This window comes from Pristis pectinata, chromosome 16 (assembly GCF_009764475.1).
Source record: "Pristis pectinata isolate sPriPec2 chromosome 16, sPriPec2.1.pri, whole genome shotgun sequence".
NCBI lineage: Eukaryota > Metazoa > Chordata > Chondrichthyes > Rhinopristiformes > Pristidae > Pristis > Pristis pectinata.
Genome location: NC_067420.1, coordinates 45,329,039 through 45,352,625, shown reverse-complemented (window position 1 = coordinate 45,352,625; position 23,587 = coordinate 45,329,039). Strand labels below are relative to the sequence as shown.

General features: G+C 49.8%; 2 protein-coding genes across 4 annotated transcripts in view; one reads left to right on the top strand and one right to left on the bottom strand.

Annotated features, from left to right (window-relative positions):
- The window catches only part of ergic3 (ERGIC and golgi 3), a 32,482-nt gene extending 14,127 nt beyond the window's left edge, over nucleotides 1–18,355 (top strand). The window contains 7 exon segments of the mRNA XM_052031192.1: nucleotides 3,906–3,920; nucleotides 6,435–6,466; nucleotides 7,591–7,687; nucleotides 15,350–15,414; nucleotides 15,797–15,933; nucleotides 16,311–16,366; nucleotides 17,007–18,355. Coding sequence (XP_051887152.1) covers nucleotides 3,906–3,920; nucleotides 6,435–6,466; nucleotides 7,591–7,687; nucleotides 15,350–15,414; nucleotides 15,797–15,933; nucleotides 16,311–16,366; nucleotides 17,007–17,086 — 482 coding nt within the window. The 3' untranslated portion in view covers nucleotides 17,087–18,355.
- romo1 (reactive oxygen species modulator 1) lies at nucleotides 8,534–11,582 on the bottom strand. Of its 3 annotated transcripts, none has more exons than XM_052031193.1 (3): nucleotides 11,488–11,582; nucleotides 10,778–10,908; nucleotides 8,534–8,725 (listed from the first exon to the last, which is right to left on the bottom strand). In XM_052031193.1, the coding sequence occupies exons 2-3, from the start codon at nucleotides 10,906–10,908 to the stop codon at nucleotides 8,617–8,619; spliced, it is 240 nt and encodes a 79-aa protein (XP_051887153.1). In that variant the 5' UTR covers nucleotides 11,488–11,582; the 3' UTR covers nucleotides 8,534–8,616. The 3 variants fall into 3 exon arrangements, with proteins under 3 accessions (XP_051887153.1, XP_051887154.1, XP_051887155.1); XM_052031194.1 differs by having other exon boundaries at nucleotides 11,476–11,523; XM_052031195.1 differs by lacking the exon at nucleotides 11,488–11,582 and adding an exon at nucleotides 11,379–11,397.
- Nucleotides 18,356–23,587: the final 5,232 nt, after the last annotated feature.

The following is a 23,587-nucleotide window of genomic DNA, read 5'->3' as shown; positions in this document are numbered from 1 at the left end:
GTAGCTAGGTGAAATTTTCCCTTGTAAAATAAAATCACAAGGCACTCTTCACCTCATGAATAATGTACAAATGGCTGTCAAATGGCAGAGATACTTCAGTCTTTTAATGCATCCATTTCAACTGTGGGATCATTTAAACTTGCACAGATGCTGTCCTTAGAAGTGACAACAGAAGTATTAACATCTTTATTAACTTAAACACGTTCACGGTAACAAAGCCATGAAATTAATCTCCATTTTAATTATATAGCAATTTGCTGCAGTAAAATATTGTGTTAAATGAATAGAATTCCATCATCTATTGAAAATTTGTAACTTGAATAATTAAATGTAGGATCAAACCTCACAATTTTTAATGTGTAAGCGCATCAGAAATGGAAGCAGGAGGAGGCCATTCAGCCCCTCGTGCTAGTTCTGCCACTATGGCACCATTTCTCCGCACTAAGTCTATATCCCTTGATTCTCTTAATATCTAAAAATCCATTGACCTTTGTCTTGAATAAACTCACCAACTGAGCGTCCACATCACCCTTGGCTGGAGAATTCCCAGTTTTATTACCCTCTGGGTGAGGAATTTTTCTCCCATTCCAGACAGCCAACCCTGAGGGAGCATCGTCCCTGCACTTACCCTGTCGAGCTTTGTAGGAATCTTCCATATTACCAGGAAGGCACTTGGTATTCTTCTAAAGTCGAGGGAGTACAGATTTGATCTGCGTAATCTCTCCTCACAGGAGAATCCCTGCCAAACCAGGAATCAATCTAGTGAACCTTAGTTCCACTACTGGGAGACCATCCAGTACAATATTCCACAGCCATCCCAGCAGGGTCCTGCATCATTTCAGTGAAATGTCCTCACTCTTGTAGTCAAATTGTCTTGCTATAAAGGCCAACAGACTGTTTGCCTTAATGCTTGTGGTAGCTGCCTGCTAACTCTGTGGTTTGTGTACAAGGATCCTCAGTCCCTGTAAGCACCCAGCACTTTGCACTATCAAACCATGTGACCTGTAACTGGGAACTCGTATAGTTTACAACAAATTCATGCCACAGTGAAATCCAGGTCATCACAATCTCACAGTTCATTCTGATAATTATTTTGTTACCTAAACCAGAACAGAGAACAAATAAAGCAGGGTACTACATGGATCAGTGCTGGAACCTTTGGCCATTTCAGCGAGAATGTCTGTGGTCTGCTGAGTAAGTTTGCTGACAACACAGATTGCTGGAGTTGTAGATGGTGAGGATGATTGTCTAAGGATATGGAGGGACATAGATCAGCTGGAAAGTTGGGCAGAGTGCTGGCAGATGGAGTTTAATCCAGACAAGTGTGAGGTAATGCATTTTGGGTTGTCTAATATCAGCCAGACATGTACAGTAAACAGCAGCATTGATGTACAGAGGGACCTTGGGGTGCAAGTCCATTGCTGTCTGAAAGTGGCAACACAGGTAGACAGGGTCATTCAGGCAGCATTTAGCTTGCTTGCCTTCATGGGCAGGAGTATTTAGTATAAAAGTTGGATGTCATATTGCAGCTCTGGTCACTACACTGCAGGATGTGGTAGTACTAGAAAGAGTTCAGGAGAGATTCACCAGAATGGAGGGCTTTAGTTGCAAGGAGACATTGGACAGGCTGGGATTGTTCTCACTGGAGCATAGGAGGCTGAGGGGTGACCTTGTGGAGGTTTGTAAAATTATGAGGGGCATAGATAGGGTAGATGTCCACAGTCTTTTTCCAAGGGTAAAGGAGTCTAAAACTAGGGGGAACATGTTTAAGGTGAGAGGGGAAAGATTTAAAGGAGATCTGGGGGGCAAATTCTTCACACAGAGACTGGTGGGTGTATGGAATGAGCTGTCAGACGAAGTGGGTGAGGCAGGTACAACCACAGCGTTTAAAAACCATTTGGACGGGTACGTGGATAGGAAAGGTTTAGAGGCCTGTGGGCCAAATGCAGGCATGTGGGGTGAGAAGTAGATAGGCATCTCGGTTGGCATAGACAAGTCGGGCCGAAGGGCCTGTTTCCATGCTGTATGATTCTAAAGGGATCGTGCTGTCAAAAATGATTACATCATTATTTGCTTCTTCAAGTGCCTTTCCTAATGACCTTAAAATAAAACACTCAACATAAGTGAAGGAGAAATAATTCCAAGTGAAAACTTTTTCATGTTTACGTATAAAAGCTAGACAGGAGGGTGGAGTATTTGTACGATTTTTACAAAGACATTGACTAAAGCCAAGTGATCCTTCAAGTGTCAAGCAGATAAGATATCTTTATTAGTCACACGTACATCGAAACACACAGTGAAATGCATCTTTTTGCGTAGAGTGTTCTGGGGGCAGCCGCATGAGGGTCAAAATCGTAACTCCTGTTGATTTCATTCTTCCTGTCAACCCAATGTACAAATGCTGAGAACTGGATTTGAGAGTTGCATGTGGAGGAACATCGGGTATCAGACTTGCTGTCATCACATTAAACAATGCTTGCTCAAACTATTTCTAAATAAAGCAACATAATTTAAATTGCCTGAAAGAAAGGGAATTTCTAGCTGAATTCCAATTCAAATACCTTGAAAAGCTTCATTGATTTAAAACTAAGTGCTGTTCTTCAAATGTAAACTGAAATTCTTCGATTGATTATCAAAGAAATTCAAACTTAGTTCTTTTCAAGTCAAAATAACATCTATGCCAACGCTTTAATTTGCAATTTAATGTAAACCAGTGAATCTGCAACACCAGATTACGTGTGTGCTAACCAGCAGTTCCACCGCATCTAGTTGTGAATGGTGGTGACAGTTAAACAACTAACGGGGAAGAGGGATGAATAAGGGGGAGCCAGGGATATTGTGTACGTCTGGTCTCCCTACCTAGGGACCAAAGGAGGTTGAGAGGTGCGTGATAGAGGTATATAAAGTTGAGAGGCACAGATAGGATAGGTAGCCTGTTTCCCATGGTAGGAGTGTCAAACAATAGAGCATGGGTTTAAGGTGAGAGGGAGGAAGTTTAAAGGGGATCTGAGGGGTAAATTTTTCACACACAGTAGTTGGAATGAGCTGTCAGAGGAGGAGGTGGAGGCAGGAACAGTAACAACATTTAAGAGGCATCTGGACAGGTGCTTGAATGAGCAGGGCACAGAGGGAGATGGAATTAATGCAGGCAGGTGGGATTAGTGTAGATAGACAGGATGGTCGGTATAGCCGTGGTGGGCTGAAGGGCCTGTTCTTTATGCTGTACATCTGTATGACTCTAGAATATACGTGTGATGGGGTGAGTGCAGCAGAGGTTCACCGGGTTGATTCTTGGGACTGGGGATTTGACTACCAGGAAAGGTTACACACACAGGGTCTGCACTGTAAAGTTGAAAAGAATGAGCAGTAATCTAATGTAAAAGGGCACGATGGGAGATGTAGGCTTAATGTTTCCCTGGGCTGAGTCCAGAACTCAGGGTCACAGTCTAAGAATAAGTGGTGGCCATTCAGGATTGAGCTGAGAAGGGATGTCGTTGCCCAGAGGTTGGTGAATCGTTGGAAGCCTGGTTGATGAGTGTATTCGAGCCAGAGTTGGATAGATGTTTGGATGATAAGTGTACGAAGGCATATGGGGTTAGTGTGTAAATTGGCCCATGGCCATGTTGAACGGTGGGCAGGCACGGGTGACTGTGTTCCTGTGACTGGGGGAGTTTTCCGTGGGCAGAGATGGAAGGAACCGGGACTGAAGTGAGGAGCGAGTGAAGTACTCGGTGATGCCCACATGTGTCATACACAAGAAGTGGCTTCCATTGGTGTGCCTGGTGTTTCAGGATCCTCCAGTGTCCCTGTGCTGGTGTGCTTGTTCTCCAGGATGTAATGGGGTTTCTGCCTTTGTTCTGTGATGCTTTTCCACTTTTAAACATTGTTTCTTTTCTCCTTTGCAGTACATGCTGTTGAGAGTAAGTGACTAATTCTGGATTCTGTTCACTTCTGTAAACCTTTCATAGTCCTCCACTGTGTAAGCTCGTGCTTGGATGCCCGTGGAACAATTTCACTAAACCCGTTTGCTCTGTCTGTCCCCCGTCTGTGCTGTGTGTTAACCACCATACCATGGATGTGTGCAGTGTGATGGAAATTCTGTGAACAGTGAGTGGCTGGGTACATTTCAATTTATTGCCACACACCAGAGAAACACCTGCAGCTAAAGTAGTGATTCTGCCTTCGTTGTCCAGTGGGAGATCGGATGTGTACTGCTGGGGTACAGTAGTGCACTGGGGTACAGGACTGCCACTGTGCAATGCTGGGTACAGTATTGTGTCTACAGTCTTCTGTAAAGCATATACAGTGCTGTGGATACAGGTTGGTCACCAACACTGCTACAGCACAATGGGAGAAATTCTGTCACTGCAAGTCTGGTGCTGAGACTTGTAGGGCACGCAGCTGTCACTGTGTAACTGGTATATGTCCTGGTGGGGCAGGTGTATTCCTGTAATGCCAGTTCAGTACCGGTGGGGGCGGGTGTGTTCCTTTAACACTGTGGTTCAGTACTGGTGGGGACAGGTGTGTTACTGTAACACTGGTTCAGTACCGGTGGGGACAGGGTTCAGTACTGGTGGGGACGGGTGTGTTACTGTGACACTGGTTCAGTACCTGTGGGGACAGGTCCAGTTCGCCCAGATGCTCCCCAGGATCTGTGCCCCACCTGCAGATTTGACCAGTTTTTACTGATGGTGTTCGGATGGAGCAAATGGAGGAGACTAAGTTGCTGTGACACAGGCTTTCTTCACCCTGTGGCAATTTATTTTACTCTCCAACATTCTTTCTCAATTCTACCTCCCCTTAAGGAGCATCCATGTACAGAGGGATCTTGGGGTGCAAGGCCATAGCTCCCTGGAAGTGGCAACACAGGTCGATAGGGCGGTAAAGAATGCATACGGCAGGCTCGCCTTCATCAGTCGAGGTGTTGAGTATAAAAGTTGGAAAGTCAAGTTGCAACTAAATAAAATTTAGGCCACATTTGGAGCATTGCTTGCAGTTCTGGTCGCCACATGACAGGAAGGATGTGGGGGCTTTGGAGAGGGTGCAGAAGAGGTTCCAATGGTTGCCTGGAGTAGAGAGTATGAGCTATAAGGAGAGGTTGGACAAACTAGGATTGTTTTCCCTGGAGCACCACAGGTTGATGGGTGACCTGATAGAGGTTTACTAAATTACGGGAGGCATAGATAATGTTTTTATTGCAGGATGGAAATGTCAAATACTAGAGGTCATTGTTTTTAGTGAAAGGGGGAAAGTTTAAAGGAGATTTGAGGTTGGGTTTTTTGCACACGGAGGTAGGTGCCTGGGACTGCTTGCCTGCCTGCTGGGGAAGTGGTGGAAGCAGATACCAATAGCATAGTTTGAGGCATTTGGACAGGTACATGAACTGCCATGGAATGGAGGGATAGAGACCATGTGCAGGCGGATGGGATTGGTTTTAATTTGGTATCATGGTGAGCACAGGCATGGCAGGCCCAAGGGTCTGTTCCTATGCTATACTGTTCTATGTCCTAACGGTGGCCATGAGTTTAATCTACAAGTTCCCTGGATGCAGATAATGCTGCCAATCATAACTAGTGTCCCTGGCAGAGTCTGCTCAGCAAATAGCTTGATGGAGTTGATCACATGGAATAGCAGGCTGCATGGGTGTGTCTGCTCCTGTGACAGACACCAGGGCTTTCACCACAACAGTGCATGTGTGGGCCCTCAGTCACCAGCTCAGTAGCAGGTCTACAATGTGTGGGCCCTCAGTCACCGGCTCAGTAGCAGGTCTACAATGTGTGGGCCCTCAGTCACCGGCTCAGTAGCTGGTCTACAATGCCACTAGCCTGCTGGCCTTGAGTGGGTCAGTAACTATTCGCAGAATGGATCTGCTGGTGTGATCACTGGTGCTTGTGCTCTCACTGCTGGTGTTCAGGAATGTGTGTGCATGCAGAGCATCATTAACAAAAACTAATGAATGTGAAGCAAATGGCCTTGTGTCTGCAACATTAACCAGCTCGCTTCTGTACAGTGATTATACAACTTTGGTTCAAGTTACAGACTAACAGTGCAAAATGGACCACCCTCGCAGTCACTGCTCACCGGTCACCACCCCTCCCCTCCCCCGTCGGTCACTGCTCACCAGGACGATATAATTTGGTGATATCAGTAAATATTGATGATTGAATAACCAAACAATGGATTTGAATAATCAGATGCTTATTGAGGGGCCACTAATGTTGTTCAGAGCATGGAAGCAGTCCCTCCAACCACGCCCCCCACCCCCCCCCCCCATCCCATCCTGCCATCCAGTACCTCTCTGTATCCGTCCCGTTGTCCAGCACACAGCCATAGTCCTCCATCCCTGGTCTTTCCCATGCTTAGTTAAATATTAAATGTTGTGGGTCTCTACAGCTTCTAATTCTGTTTTTTTTCCTTCCCCTTTTCTCTCCCAGTTCATGACCTGCAAACGTTCGGACTGGACAATGTAGGTAAAATTCAAAGCTCCCATCTGTATGGTTTTTGTTGAATTGGGTTTACACGTTGCAGCTTAGAGCATCAAAGCAAAACTCCCAAATTAGTCCAATACCTTGTCAGTGGTTAGCAGTGTGGTCCAAGCACCTGTACAGGGCAGCCGTGTTAAACTGCATCTGGAGCTTTGCTGACTTCCCTCAGTGAGGTTGTGCGGCTTGCTGAGAAGGACAGTGGACTACAACCGTGGCCAATCTTCAACCTTAGCACCACCCTCACATTGCTTACTTCTGAGCCCCCACAGCCCTCTCAAGTAGAGAGTTCCAAAGGCTCACCACCTGAATGAAGACATTTCTCCTCTGTACCACCTGTGCAACTGTAGCACTTTCCTTGCTGACCACATGTTGGCTAAGTGTACAACACATCCAGGTGCCTTTCAACATCAGCACTACCCAATCAAATACTGGTTTTCCATTATGTTCACCCAAGTGGATAACCTCACATTATATTCCACCTGCTATGTCCTCACCCACTCACTCAGCTTGTCCACAGCCCCCAAGGTGATTCACAACCCACCCAGTTCTGTATCATCAGGAAATAAGACAATTGGTCCTTAGTCAATTGATGTCGCTGAGAAGAGCTGAGGGCTGGGCACTGATCCCTGTGATTTCCCTGGTCACAGCCTGACAACCTGAGAAGGGTCAATCTAATCGGACTTTGTCCAATAATCAGTTCTCAATTCAGATCAATATATCACCCTAATTCCACCTGCTTTATGACTGTGGACCAACCAACTTGTGTGGGATTTTATCAAAAGCTTTCTGAAAATCCACATCCACTGGTATCTCCATTATCTGCTGTACTAGTTACATCTCAATCTGCTCGGTCCTGTCACCCAACAGAATTTGACAGTAGACAACCAGGCGATACTGAGACAAAGGGCTTGCTGAAAGAGAAACATTTTTTACTGGAAGGGAGACCTCTAGAGCTTAATGTGAAGGAAGCTGAAGGCATGGCTGCCAGTCGGGGAGCAGTGCAACACTGGAGGCCATTCAGTGTTTCTACCACGGGGAGATCTGCTGAAGCATCCTGTTGTGGAATATGCTTAAGGAGTAATGTAGTCTGCGCTTTCTCCTCCAGATAAACATGACCCACTACATCAAGCACCTCTCCTTTGGCAGTGATTATCCAGGAATAATCAATCCTCTCGATGGAAGCAACGTAACTGCATACCAGGGTAAGTAGGATGGTTCCAGAGTGCAGAGAAACTCCAAAAAGTGTTGCAGGTGAAGAATCGATTATGTCCAGGTTTCAGGCCAAGGCTAGAGTTAACAACGAGGCACAAAACTCTTCATTTCTGAGCACCAACATATTAAAGCAGTGCGAGAAGTAGGCTTAACGTCAGCTTGTTGCAGTTGGGGCATGGTTCTGAGGATCTCCCATCCATCCCACACCTTGAACACTTCCTGCAAGATGTCCAAAAACTTCACTTTTGGAAGTTCTGACCAAATCTGCTGCCACCATGCCTTCCGGCAGCATGTCCCAGATCACAACACTATCGTCTTGCCCAGTCACTGGAACTCTGTCATCTGGTCACCTGCTCTTCATTCTTCAAAACCACTTATTTACACTTGTCCTCTGTTGTAACAACCCTCCACACTTCCCAACAGCTGTTCTGCTAACTCTGCTCTGCACCTTCTCCAACTTGTTGTCACCCTCCCCACAAATACTCCAGGGGTGTTTTCTTTAATGGGCACTGCCAGTTTATTAAAGGACTAAGTGTGCTTTTTATTAAAAAACCTTCCTTCTTCAGTTCCTGGCCACCCCCAGCTCGTTGCCCTGCACACCCTTCAAGGTTGTACCTTTCTGTTCATTGCTCCACTTAACTCTTCCCACTGAATTCTACAAGTAACGTCTGCCAGTTCCACCAGTTGGTCTCAGGCCTCAACCCTCGAACATTCCCCGTGAGGTAACAGCTTTCCCCACCAACAGACGCCACTGACAAACACTTGTGCTCCTCTGGTCCTGCCACTGCCACCCAAATCAGTAAAATGTTCAGTGACAAACCTTCCAACTCTCACAATTTGATTAAACAGCAAATCATACTTTATTCTCCATTATTACTACAGCTTAATCTCAGGCATAAGGTGACATGGTGTGGAACTGTCAGCATCTGATTCCCATTCCAATCGCCATGAAGGTTCCAAACGTGCCTCCACTCTGCATCATGGTCTTCCCGACTCCCCCCAGCAGCTCTCGGCCCCTCAGCCCCAGCCTAGAACCAAGCAAAAGGAGATTTGTGCACCACATGATTGTGTTTAATATTCAATTACACCATAGGAGAGGGCCATTCAGCCCATCAGGTCTATGCCTGCTCAATGTGCACATTAGTCCGATTCCATAACGTATCTCCCAGTAACCTACTCACCCTTACGTGCCCATCAATACCCAATCCACTTACCACCCTACACTAGTGGCTGTTTAACCTACGAGCACACCTCTGGGATGTGGTCACAGGGAGGACGTGCAAACTCCACCCGGACAGCACTGATGGTCAGGAGGTGCCTCAGTGAGACAGATCAGTCTCTCAGCTGCTGTAAGCACCCTGCCTATGTTCATTGAACCACAAGAATAGCCAGTTTGTCATGTTTGGTATCAACCAGAAAAAGTCCAAGTCATATGTTGATGACACTTAGAGCTGGCGTATCAGTTTGAAGACCACTCCCGGAAGGGAGCTACGATGGATACTCGGGTTCCACGGAGGGGGTGACCTTCAGCCTAAACCAAGGCTTGTGGCCGGTCACATTGCAAAAAATAGTCATGCGGCACAGAAACAGGCCCTTCAGCCCACCAGGTCCATACTGACCTTCTCGCCCATCCACGCTACTCCCACTTGCCCACATTGGGACCGTGTCCTCCTCTGCCTCGCATGTATCTGTCTAAATGCCTCAAACAGTGATTGTATCTGACTCCTCCACCTCCACTGGCAGTATTTTCCAGATATCAACCACTATGTAAAAAAAAGATCCCCTTTAAAAATGCTGCTGCTCCTCCTCCTCACCTTCAACCTAAAACCTTGTTTTTGACACCCCTCTGACCATAGCCTCAAGATTCAGGAGAATAGATTTAGGAGGGAGATGAGGAGAAACTGCTTTTCCTAGAGAGAAATGAATCTCTGGAATTCTCTGACCATAGAAGCAGTAGAGGCTACCTCATTAAATATATTTAAGACACAGTTAGAATTTTGCATAGTAAGGGAATTGAGGGTTATGGGGGAAAGGCAGGTAGGTGGAGCTGAGTCCACGGCCAGATCAGCCATGATCTTATTGAATGGCGGAGCAAGCTCAACGGGCCGGATGGCTGACTCCTGCTATTTCTTCTGTCCTTATCTACCCTATCTATGGCTCCAAATGGGCAGGGAAGTAGAGTAGATTTAGAGGAAGGCCCAGAACTGCCCAGTGGGTAAATGCACCTGCTTGATGATGCTCACTTCACCCAGAACTTGGTTATCGATCTCTAGTGCAGCACAGTATCTCAGGATGCTTTTTGAACTTTAGATATTCATTATAAGTCAGCTTTGGGCAGAGAGACAATAAGTCTAAAACTAGAGGGCACAGGTTTGAGGTGAGAGGGGAAAGGTTTAAAGGGGACCTTTTAAGGGTCCTTAAAGGGGACCTTAAACCTTTTAAACGTAAAAGGCAAGCTTTTCACACAGAGGGTGGTGGGTGTATTGAACGAGCTGCTGGAGGAAGTAGTTGAGACGCATGTCGATAGGAATGTTTTAGAGGGATATGGGCTAAACTTGGGCAAATAGGACAAGTTGGGCCAAAGGGTCTGTTTCCATGCTGTATTACTCTGACTTTGATTTAATATTTAATTCAAGCTGTAGTTGCTGTCAGCAGCAAACACCATTGGGCCTTGGGGTTACTCTCACTCCCAACGTCCATGCTGCTGAGGCAAGGCTGCCTTTCTGGGAGGCTGTGGAAGTAGGCAAACCCCTGTCTGCATGGAGCATGAACACTGCAGGCTGATCATTCCACATCACTTTATTTCTCAGAGATCACCGACCTGCAGCAGTGAACAGTTGGCACCTGATTATTGGCACTGACGTCACGCGGAGCTGCAGCTCAGATTTGAGCTCACTGCTTCTTGGAGGGGCAAGAGCTGGATTGTCTGGCAATGGCCAGCCACTGACAGCCATCCATCCAACAATAACAGGGCAGAAAGGGCCCAAGCTTGTGTCTGGAGACATGGGGCAGGCAGTCTGCAGATGAAAAGGTTTGTGCTTGTTTGTAGTTTGAAAAAACGTTTGCAGTGATTTACTGACCTGAGGCAGGAGAAGGTGCCAAACAGTGCTCCAGCTGCCATGCCAACTGCGCAGCCCATCATGAACCCCATCTTAACCCTGTCGAAACAGCTAGGCTGCGATTGCCCGTACGGTCCCACAGTGACTGGCATCTAGGAGAGGGCAGGATGGTCACTGAGCACCATAAACGGATGGTTCCTCCCAGCAGGAGCTCCCTCAGCACTAGTGAACACGGCCACCCACAACCCTGACCCTTGTGTCCACCCACAGGGCAGGGACATGACGAAGATGGGCAAACTCCAGCTCCCCCGTGGCCCTCTGCTGATGGAGACCAGTTCCAGCCCCTCTCACTCAGTGCCAGCTTCAGTCACCAGGTCTCCAACCCCAGCTCCCCTCCTCCCCCGTCCTCTCCCCTCCCCCTCCCCCCCCCCTCCCCTCCCCTCCCCTCCCCCCCCCCTCCCCTCCCCTCCCCCCCCCTCCCCTCCCCTCCCCCCCCTCCCCCCCCCTCCCCTCCCCCCCCTCCCCCCCCTCCCCTCCCCCCCCTCCCCTCCCCTCCCCCCCTCCCCCCCCTCCCCTCCCCCCCCTCCCCTCCCCCCCCCTCCCCTCCCCTCCCCTCCCTCACTCACTCCCTCACTCACTCCCTCACTCCCTCCCTCCCCCCCCTCCCTCACTCCCTCCCCCCCTCCCTCCCTCACTCCCTCCCTCCCTCACTCCCTCCCTCCCTCACTCACTCCGACCGTTCTCTCTCTCCCTCACTCGTCCCTCAATATCACGCCGCCATCTTAGCCTGGACGGGAAGTGATGTCATTTGACGTGGGTCTCATGGTGGTCACATGATTGCTTTACTGGTCTCGTGATATGACGCGACGTCCTTTCCGCTGCGCAGGCGCCGCTCGTCCTCAGGACGAGGTCCTTTCGGCCCATCGTGTGTGTCCCGCCCCCCCCGGACAAACACTTTCCCTGCAGTGAGGGAGGCTGAGGGGTGTAGGTAGGGTGAGGGGGAGGCTTTAGACCCTATCCCCAGCAATGGTAGGAAGCAGAAGCCTTTGCAGACACTTTCAACCGGAAATGTCATAGAACCGTGGAACAGTACAGGCCCTTCGGCCCACCATGTTGTGCCGCCCTTCAAACCACACCTCAGACTATCTACCCCCTCCTCCCACATATCCCTCTATTTAAAACTCCTCCATATGCTTATCTGACAATCTCTGGAACTTGACCAATGTATCAGCCTCCACCACCACCCCAGGCAGCACATTCCATGCACCAACCACTCTCTGGGTGAAAAACCTCCCTCTGACATCTCCCTTGAACTTCCCACCCATTACTTTAAAGCCACGTCCTCTTGTATTGAGCATTGGTGCCCTGGGAAAGAGGTGCTGGCTGTCCACTCTATCTATTCCTCTTAATATTTTGTACACCTCTATCACGTCTCCCCTCATCCTCCTCCACTCCAATGAGTAAAGCCCTAGCTCCTTTAGTCTCTCCTCATAATCCATACTCTCTAACCCAGGCAGCATCCTGATAGATCTCCTCTGCACCCTTTCCAACACCTCCACATCCTTCCTATAATGAGGTGACCAGCACTGGACACAGTGCTCTAAGTGTGGCCTAACCAGAGTTTTGTAAAGCTGCATCATTACTTCGCGGCTCTTAAACTCGATCCCATGACTTATGAAAGTTAACATCCCATAAGCTTCCTTAACTACCCTATTCACCTGTGAGGTAACTTTCAGTGATTTAAAGGGGACCTGGGGACAACTTTTTCACAGTGCGGTCAGTATATGGAAAAAGCTGCCAGAGGAGGTGGTAGAGGCAGGTACAATCACCTAAAGGCAATTACACTGACATGTGGCAGAATTAGCTCAGGTGGATTTGGGGAATCAGGCTCACAGGTAGGTGGTGGTGTGCTCAGGTGGTTTAAGGCTGGATTCATGCAGCATGGATCTGAATCCCATACTACTGTCATTGTGCACAGTGTGCTGCAGGTACTGCAGCCACCTCACAGCTCTGGAGACCCGGTTCAATCCCGACCTTGGGCTGTATGGAGTTTGCATGTTCTTCCTGTGGCTGTGTTACTTTCCTCCGGGTGCTCCAGTTTCCTCCCACATCCCAAAGCACAACTTCGTTATTCTTGCACTATTCACTTATTTTGTAATTTACAGCAGTTTTATGTCTTTGCCCTGTACTGCTGCCACAACGCAACAAATTTCACAACATACAAGTCAGGGATAATAAACCTGATTCTGAATGAGAATAGATTATCAGAAAACACCTGGGGAGTGAGACTGGTGTGAGAGCCAACATAAACTCAGCAGGCTGAATGATTGGAAGGACAGATATTGGCTTATTATTGTCCCTTGTACCAAGGTACAGTGAAAAACTTGTCCTGCATACTGATTGTACAGGTCAATTCATTACACAGTGCAGTTACATTGAGTTAGTACAGAGTGCATTGAGGTAGTACAGGTAAAAACAATAACAGTACAAATTGTCATAGCTACAGAGTGCAGTGCAATAAGGTGCAAGGTCAGTAAAGTTCTGTAGAATTATTGCAAAGAATGACAAAAAAAACTTGGAGAAAATGAGAAGTGAACATAAATGAACAAGGAACAAGTATGTAAAGAGATTTAACAAAATGTATGTTAGTCGCAGGAAGCTGAGACAGGGAAGTTAGTGGAGAAATAGGGACTGGCAGGGACATGACACCATTACCCTGTAGCTGTGGAGCAAACTAAAACCTGACCAAGGAAGAGGGAGCAAGGAGCTGAACACAACGAATATCACTCAGGACAACGGCAAGGCAAGCTACTGGGACTAAGGGCTGATGTGTTTCCAGACCTGATGGCCTAAGAAGTGGCTGCAGAGACGGTGGAAGCATTAGTTGTAATCTTCCAAAGTTCCCTAGATTCTGGAAAGATCCCAGTAGATTGGAAAACGGCAAATGTGATGCCAGTAGACATGAAGAGGGAGGGAGAAAGCTGGAAACTCTGGGCCGGTTAGTATTATAGAAACGCCATTCGGCCCACCCCGTCCATGCCTGCGCCCGTGCCTGCCACCAGTCAGATCCCTGTCCCGGTGCCTCCTAACTGGTGTCACTGTTCCTGCCTCCCACCTCCTCTGACAGCTCATCCCAGATACACACTTCTCTTTACTTACTTTTATTTCATGTAGGTTATGTATAATTTACATTAATTTATATACCTTTTGCACTGTGCTGCTACAAAATGCTGATCTTCATGACATTTATACCCTGAATATGTTTGCCCATGACAATAAACTTAAACTTGTAAACTTGAATTTAAACTTCCCCCCCCTCACCTTAAATCTGTGGCCTCTCGTTTTGGACACGACCATGGGAAACAGACTCTGGCTATCTACCCTACCTATGCCCCTCATGATTTTATAAACCTCTACCATGTCACACCTCAACTTCCTTTGCTCCAGGGAAAACAGCCCCAGTCTCTCCTTGTAATTCAAACCTACGAATCCCAGCAACATCCTTGTGAAGTGGAGACACAGGACGCTGCAGATTCTAGAACATTCTAACGTCCTTGCGAACCTTCTCTGCACTCTCTCCAGCTTAATCCCGTGCCTCCTATAGTGCGGTGACCAGAACTACACACAATATTCCAGGTGCTGAAAAGGCAATGTCCTGTACAGCTGTAACATGATGTCCCAACTCTTGTACTCAGTACCTCAGCTGATGAAGGCAAGCGTGCCAAATGCCTTCCTCACCACCCTGTTTCCTTGTGTTCCCTTCTTTGGGGAATTATGTACTTGTACTCCAGGTTGACAGGGAAGATAAAGAAAGCAAAACAAGTTTTACAAAAATGCTTCAAGGATTTGACAAGCAGATAGATAACATGGAGCCATTGGGCAAAATGTGTTTAGATTTCCAAAAGGCATTTGATAAGGTGCTGCAGAAAAGGTTTCAGGACAGGACTCGAGGCAGAGGATCAAAATGAAATAGTGGGATTAAAGGGGTGTCATCAAGTTGTCACGCTGGGTAAACAGCGAGTTCCTCAGGGTTGTTCCTGGACCTCAGCTATTTACAATCTACATTGACTTGGGTAAAGGGACTGAGTGTAACGTTTCCAAGTTTGCTGACCAGGGGCAGATTGGTGGGGAGGGCACACACTACAATGGATCGAGACGTCCAGCGAGTGGGGTAGAGACTGCCAGTTGGGTTATAACACCAGGAAGGTGTGGTTCTCCACTTTTTAAAAATAAAATTGTTTAAATGGAGAGAACGAAAGTCGCTGAACATGGGTCTGAGAGAAACACTTTGGGCACAGGAAGGGGCAAGGGGGACAAATCCAATGGTGATCTTTATTGGAAAGGAAGTACATTCTTCGGAGCTGGATCAGTGAGGATTCACTAGATTGATTTCTGTGACAAACAGATTTTACACATTCTTCGAACTTTCAAAGAGTGGAAATGATTCAAACTGATCCTGTTGAAACCTCAGGTTCTAAAGGGACTCAGCAGGGTAGAGGATGGTTCTCCTTGAATCTGGGACTGGGAGTGGTGTGCACAGTTACAGAGGGACCGCACCCAGGCACCACTTTTACCTGCCTCCATCTCTTCCAGCTTCCATGATGTTCCAGTACTTTGTGAAGATTGTCCCCACGATTTATGTGAAATTGGATGGTGAGGTGAGGTCGAGCAGATTCACTTCTGTATCCACATCCGAGGCCTTGGTTCAGTCACAGACACTGTACCACAGCAGCGCGGTGCTCCCTCAGTCCTGCCCCTCCCACAGTGTGACCCTCCCTCAGTCCCACCCCTCCCACAGTGCGACCCTCCCTCAGTCCCGCCCCTCCCACAGTGTGACCCTCCCTCAGTACCGCCCCTCCCACAGGGTGACCCTCCCGCAGCGCTGCCCCTCCCACAGGGTGACCCCCCCGCAGCGCTGCCCCTCCCACAGGGTGACCCTCCCTCAGTACCGCCCCTCCCACAGGGTGATTCCTCCCCCCCCCCCCACCCCCACCCCAGTCGGGTGTCCGGGTCTGACCCCGACCTCCCTCCTTTCCCCAGGTAGTGAGGACCAACCAGTTCTCGGTGACACGACACGAGAAGGTGGCGAACGGGCTGGTGGGAGACCAGGGACTGCCGGGGGTCTTCGTGCTGTACGAGTTGTCGCCCATGATGGTGAAACTCACAGAGAAACACCGGTATGTGGTCCTGGTCTGGGCACGGTTTGGGGGGGAGGGGGGGAGGGGCCAGGGTTTGGGGGCAGCAGAGGTGGGGTGGGGGGCAGGATTTTGGGGGTGTGGGGGGGGTGTACCCTACACCAGGTGTGGGTGAGGTGGGGAGGCCAGGAGGGGGGTGGGGAGTGGGATAGATGCCGGGGGGCGCCCTACACTGGGTGGGGTGGGGACGCCAGGGGGATGTGGGGAGTGGGACGGACACGGGGGGGGGGGGGGGGGGGGGGAGTGGGACAGATGGTGGGGGGGGGGCGCCCTTCATCGGGTGTGGGCGCTCTGCCCCCAGCACCCTGGGCTCCCTGTGCAGACCGGACCACTGACCCCGGCTCGGTTCTCTGTTGCAGATCATTCACCCACTTCCTGACTGGGGTCTGTGCCATTGTCGGAGGGGTTTTCACAGGTATGGACACAGCTGGTGCACCTGGATCTGTTCCCTGCCCTACGCTCTCGCTCTCTCCCTCTGTCCATCAGAGGAGCAGCGACCCTCACCTTGTCTCTGGTCCCGGTGTACGCTGGTGGTGGTGTGTAACGGCTGGGGTTGTGCAGGGTCCGGGGGTGGCTGCATTACTCACTGCAGGGCCGTGTGGTGCTACAGGGACATGATGTCCCGGCTGTCTGGAGCCACTCCCCCCAGTGCAAACACAGTGGTGTTACGGTGGGAACAGGGGACCTGCTGGTGGTGTTCGTGTGAACTGTGCCTGACCCAGGTCTTCCTGCAGAACACAGCCTCGTCTGGGATGTAGGTGTGACTGTCCTCACTGCAGTCGGCTGGTACAGTGTACTACAGAGCAGGTGTACCCTCCAGTACACACACACACACTGTGCTGCAGACCAGGTGTACCAGTGAAGTGGTGCTGCAGTGTTGGATAGTTTGGTCTGTACCTGAGTGTGCGATGTGCACGTCTGGGCAACACTCACAGGAACACATCTAAACGTGTTGTAACACACACATCTACACCTACACACGTGCTCATACATAGCATGCCTGACACACACCAAGCTTGGTACTGCCATCCTGTGACTCTCGGCCTCTCTTGCAGTGGCCAGTCTGATTGATTCGTTGATCTATCATTCTGCCCGGGCCATCCAGAGGAAGATCGAGCTCGGTAAAGCCTCGTAGCCGGAGCTAAGAAGGGCCACTGGTGTGTGGGCTCAAGCAGGTGCCTGTGACTATCTCCTTACAGAGTCCCGATAAACTGGTTTTAACTGAGAGGATTTGGACCCAACTCTTTACACTGGCTGATATTTCTGATATTTTTATGCAACTGTAATTTATAAAATGTGGTGAGCAGGTTTACTTGTGTTGGTGATTTCCATATCTGGAGGATAAATTCTGATAATCCCTCTCTCCCAGCCCCTGACCCTCCTGTTTGCCACAGCTGCCCCTCACCTCGTTGTCACTGTCGAGGGTCACACTTGTGCCCAGTGCTGGCCTGGTGTCGAACCATCAGGATTGCTTCTCTCCCCCACCCACTCTGTGTCTGACCCGTGCTGACACTCCCCTGCCAAACCAGAGTAGATGTTTCTCTGATACTAGACTCTGAAACAGTGCAAAAACTTCATATCCTGCAGTTTCTTAAATTACTTTGTTTTTTAAAAAGGAGCTGCTCAAACCCTAAAGTTGGAGTTTTTGCTCCAGGTGCCATGAACTATCACTGGGCACAGACTGGAGCTCAGGCCAGGCTGGGATCAGTCCAGGGCCTCAGCATTGGAGGTTTCCCAGGGTAATGGAAAATGAATGGTGTGCACAGGTCCACAGAGGAGCATCCCTCTGGGCCGGGCTTCCCGTTCCCCAGTTATTCCTCGGGGGTTTTCCACTGACCTCTGTGGGAGAACGGATGAGAAGGGGTGAAGTGAGCAAGTTGAGGGTAGGGCAAGAGAACGGGGTGGAGTAGAGGGTCCGTGCTGTGGTAACAGGGTTGTGGTGAAGGGATCAGTTGCAGTCCCAGCACCCCATCCCCTCACAAAATTTGTTCTGTCTGTGAAACAAACCAAAATAAAAATCAGGTGTATTTTTCAGTTTGCAACTTTGACTGACTTGATACTGAAGGAGCACAATCCCTGTGGAAGGATTGGGATCCCAACCCCACAGACTGGAGACAGCAACAGATGGTTTGAGGTGAATTTGCGGCAGGTTGAAGGATACTGGAATGGAGGGACAAGCGACTTTAAACCACTGCCGTGCCCAACATCCGTGGGAGCCGAGGGGGAGAGGTCTCCCTGTGGGAACAGGCTGTGGTACGTTGCAGAGAGCTGACACTTCCAGGGAGCCCACGGCAACGTTCTGTATGTCGTTAACTAAGTGCTGAGGGAGGGTTGGCACTGGAGGGGAGGGGGGAATCCGGTGGTTACCTCTCCCTTGATTGTGGGGCCCGAGGGAGGAACCAGGGAACCACTGACCTGTTGGCCTTAGTTACCCACCTAGCCTCAGTGGGGGGGGGGGGGGGGGGGCATGTTGGACCCATTATTAAGGTAAAAAGAACATTGGGAAATAACACGATGCATCTTTTTCCCAGGGTCAAAATGTCTAATAGTAAAGGGCATGCATTAAAGGTGAGAGGGGAAAGTTCAAAGGAGATGTGCGGGGCAGGTATTTTACACAGAGCGGTGGGTGCCTGGAATGTGCTGCCAGGGGTGGAGGCAGATACGATCAAGGGGTTTAAGAGGCTCTTTGATGGGTGCACAAATGTGCAGAGAATGTAGGGAGATGGTCTGTGTGCGGGCAGAAGGGGTTTAGCTAGGCATCATTAGCTTAATTAGTTTGGCAAAACTGTGGGCGGAAGGGCCTGTTCCTGTGCTGTTCCGTGTTCTAATTAGGGAGTTGGTGTAAATCCATGAACAGGAAACCCTGTTTGACAAATCTGTCAATTTATTGAGGTTGTAACTAGCAGAAGAGATCAGAGGGAGCCAGTGATGTATATGTGGATTTTGAGGAGGCCTTTGAGAGGTGAGCGCAGGGTCCTGGGTGCTGTACACAGTGTGGACCGGGTTTGGTTCATGGGCAGAGAGAGGACAGGCAGGTTGTTCTCAGTGCAGAGGTTGTGACCAGTACAGATCCACAGGGAGTGCAGTGAGTGTTCACCAGCTTGGTTCTGGGCCTCTGGTTTGTCCAGTGAGCAGAGGTTAAACACACTGGCACTGTGCTCTCCAGTTTAGAAGAATGAGAGGTGATCTCATTGAAAGTTGCAAATTCTTCTGAAGTTTGATGATGATGTTCCCCTGGCTAGGGAATGAGGAACCAGGATCACACTGTCTGGATAAGGAGCAGAGCTGAGCAAGTGTCTTCTGGAGGGTGGTGGATTTGAATCATGCACACAGAAGTTCAGTCACTGAGTGCATTGTGGATCAAGGTGGACGGATCGTTGGATGTGAGATTCATGCAGGAAAGCAGCGCTGAGTAAAGGTTCAACCTTGAGGTTGTTGAAAGGCCAAGGAGACACTAGGGTTGAGTTGCCAGCTCCCACTCCTGTTGCAAATGAAGCCAAAGGTGAGAGTATACTGGCCAAGCAAGATGGTGCTGGACCGTGGTGACTCGTTGCAAGCTGCTCTCTGTACTCTTCTGTTAGAATTGTTCTACTCTTTTAAATCTAAATTCTATGTCTCCAAGAATTACCTGCACTGTACTTACTGTGTAACACTTTATTCTGCACTCTTACCCTGTACTACCTCGATGCACTGTGTAATGAATTGATCTGTATGAACTGTCTGCGAGACAAGTTGTTCACCGTACCTCAGTACATGTGACAATAATGAACCTATTTACCGAATCGCATGGAGGCAGGAGAACCGGGGTTGTGGTGCAGATCATCCCTTCATCGTCAGACACCTTTACCGGCTTTAAATTGGTTTAAAAACATGCAGAGGCTGGTGTATCACAGGAGGTGGAACCAGATGGAAACAGACTCCTGATTTAGCAGGGATTTAAAACATCCGCACTTCCCAGGTGAAGCAGTCATTCACCTGCACCTCCTCCAATCCAGTGCACTGTGCTCGGTGTTGTGTCTCACCACTACACTGGAGAAGACACACACAGACAGGCAACGGCTTTGTGGAGCAGCTCTGCTCACTCTGGCCGTGGCTGAGCCTCCAGAACTCCCATCCCATTCCCACTCTGGCATTCACCTCCTGCATTGTTCCAACAAAGGCAAAAGGGTTGGCATGGATGTGATGGACGGAAGGGCCAGCTCTGTGCTCTATGACTCTGAGTCCCAGTGTAAACCCAGGCAGCAGCTCTGGGCACACGGCAGTCTTCCAGAGCCAACACTGAATCAACCGTTCTGGTGATTGGCTGTTCCAGCTTTAAATCTCATCCTCCTCACCCCTTCCATCAACGTTGCTAATGTAGTAAGTGGTCAAAAAGTTCTGGAAGTCCACGTCCACCACATCCACTCCACCACCTCCAAATCCAAAGCACGTTGGAAGATTGTGGTGGGTGGTCCCATCATTTTCTCCCATACGTCCCTCAACATCCTCGGGTGTATCCCACCTGGTCCTGGTGACTTATCCACTTTTACAACATCTCCGGGCTTTCCATTTTCAACGTGTCCTATGTCTCGGCCGTCTCCTCCTCCACATTACTTTGGAAGCACACTCGTTCCGGGTGAGGCCAGATGTAAAAACCTTCAGTAGCTTAACAGTGCCCAGCATCATTTGCAAGTTCCCATTAGTGGCTCCACTCCGGGTCCCACCCTATGGCCACAGAACACCCCCGGCTTCTCATTTATCTTGGGCAGCAAATCTTTCCTCGCGCTCTCCCTGACCTGTGGTTTTCATTCCCATCTATTTGTAGCCAGCTTGATGTTTACAACCCGACGCTGGTCACGAGGGGCTAAGGAGTGGGGATCACTGGTGCTTAGCAGATCACGACGGTTGTGTCGGCGTTGGGGTCTGGCGAAGAGTCATGGACCTGAAGCGCGAACCTCTCCACAGACGCTGCCTGACCTGTGGCGTCGGTCACCAGGTGTGACCTCCAGAGGGCAGCAGATACCAGGAAATGCACGGTGGTGGATCAGGTCCTGCCACTGTGTGGGGCAGGGCTCAATCCCCAGGGGTGGGTGTAGGGGGTGGGGGTTGTGGTGGGCTAGGGAGGCTGGGGTGAGGGGAGGTCTGCACCAGGCTCATGTAGTGCCCATGTGGAGCTGGTCACTGAGAGTGAGGGGTGGACACAGGTGCCCAGGTGTATGCTGACCCTTACCTGGGGACTTAGCAAGAGGAAGACCAGTCTGTGCTGAAGGGGTCACTCCCCGTCACTCCATCTCCGCCCAGGTAGCTGGTACGTTCAGGTTTGGAAGGAGTTTCGACTACAAAGCTCGAGACCATGGCGACCCTCGGTATTACAGGCATTCAGGGCTCTCAGTAACCCTGAAAAGGCGGCTCTGACAACCCACCATTACCGGGGGCCACGGGGGAATCAGCCAAGCCCCACCGTAACTGGCAGCTGTGAGGAGACTGTTGGCTCCTCTCCCAGAAAATGCCAGGCCAGACTAACCACAGACAGAACTGGTTCCTGGTCCGGAGCCTCCCTGTGCCTGAGGAAGTAAACCCATTCCATTGTCTCCTGAGGCTGCCCCAGCACCTGAAGAAAGGTGTTTGGGTGGGATAGCTGGAGGGTTCTCGCCTGAGACCATCTGTGGCCCAAACACCCCTGGGCCCAGCCCACCGAGTCCGCATCCCACAACACCACCAGAAAACAGGAGCAGGACGAGGCCACTCAGCCCCTTGAGGTTGCCCTGATCATGGCTGATCTATGCTGGCCTCAACTCTTCTGTGCCAGTTCCCCATAGCTCTCGATCTTTAAAACATTTATCTGTCTCTTTAAGTACACCCAATGACCTGGCTGCCACCACCCGCAGGGGGCAGAGAATTCCAGAGATCCACCTGCCTCTGAGAGAAGACATTTCTATACAGCTCAGTGTTAAATCACCCACCCCTTACTTTGTATCCGTGTCTCCTAGTTCAAGGCTCTCCCACTGGTGAAAACATCGCAACATCCACCTGTCACTCCCCTTTAGGATCTGCTTGAATAAGATCACCCCTCATTCTTCTAAACTCCAAAGAATACAGACCTAATCTGCCCAGCGTCTCCTGACAGGACAACCTCTCGTCCCAGGGACTACCTGGTGAATCTCCTTTGGACGAACTCCAATGTTACGATATCCTGTTTCAGGACAGGGGGCCAAAACCTACCCTTGCTGGTTCCAATCCTTGGCCGGGGAGATTTCAGTCACAAATTCAAACATCTTCCACACCTGGGAAAAGGCACACATGGCCGAGGACATCAGAGATGCTGTAATCGTGGTCTCCTCAGCACAGGAGACATCCGACTGTGGTCTCCCTGCTTCCAACTTGGGGTCCTCCCCAATCTGCTCCCCCCAGTGTGGACCCCATCCTCCTCAGGCACACTGCACATGAGCTTCACCACTCAATGACTCCCACTAGGACCAGCACCAAGCTCAAACCTTGGCCTTTCTTGACTTGACAAAACTCTTTGGCTCATCAGTTGAAGGGACTGAGGACTCTCCTTCCCAAGTTCAGCTGTCCCCAGAAATTCATCTCCACCTTGCATCTGCTTCACGGTGGCTACAAGCCATGATCTGAACAACCCATCCCAGTGTGAGTGACAAACAACGGACTCCTGGACAAACTCAGCGGGTCAGGCAGCATCTGTGGAGACAAAGGGATGGTCGACGTTTGGGGTCAAGATCCTGCATCAGGACTGAGGGTGTAGTGGGGAGAGAGCCAGAGAGGGAGGGGTGAGACAGAGGCTGGTACGTGACCAGTGGAACAGGAAGAGGGTGCAACGATGGGCATGGAGCAGGTTGGGGAGGGATACAACCATTGTCCTAAAGGAAGGAAATGACTACTGCACACGGACATTATCTCACCAATCCTCCATAGCTAAAGCAAAACCTCCCTCCTTTTCTACTGAATTCACCTCATAATAAATTATAATATCTGGCGAGTTTTCCGAATCACTTACTGTACCTGTGTATTAAACCTCTGGATCATGCACTGGGACACCCGGATCCCTCAGCACCTCACCACCCTACAGTCTCTGACCATTTAGATAACACACTTGCTTTACTTTTCTGCCAAGATGGACGATTTCACATTTCCCACATTTTCTCCATTTTCCCAGACCTTTGCCCACTCACTGAACCTTAAGACATAAAAGGTTGCGTCCCCAGCACTGATCTCTGTAGCACACCACTTGTTACTAAGACCCAGTTCCACCTGCTCCCACCGCCTGTCAGCTCCCAATCTTCCATCCACAACACGTTGCCTCCTGCACCGAGGTTTATATTACACAGCAATCATGGATGCAGCAAACCCCACCCTGGACCTGGGACTGAGATCCTGGAGTCGGTGTATCCAGCACACAGGAGCCCCAGAGTAACAGTGCAGGGAGACACCAGTTGACACACTGCCCCCTCCTTCCCCACCCGTGGCTGAGCCTGCAGCTCCCACATCATCTCCTCAACTATCTAGGAACCCACAGAGCTGGGGTAGAGGCAAGTCATCCTCAATCCCAAGGGAATGCCTCAAGGAGCAAGATTGCAGACAGGTCAATGTGGGGTTTTGTTCAATCTGGGGGTCACTGGCAAGGCCAGCACATTGCCCT

What these genes read in the sequence shown, in the direction of transcription:
- romo1 (XM_052031193.1), bottom strand. Translation starts at nt 10,908, where the DNA reads ATGCCAGTCACTGTGGGACCGTACGGGCAATCGCAGCCTAGCTGTTTC. An exon ending in GGCACCTTCTCCTGCCTCAG is followed by an intron (nt 8,726 to 10,777) that starts GTCAGTAAATCA and finishes GCTTGGTTCTAG; the next exon opens with GCTGGGGCTGAGGGGCCGAG.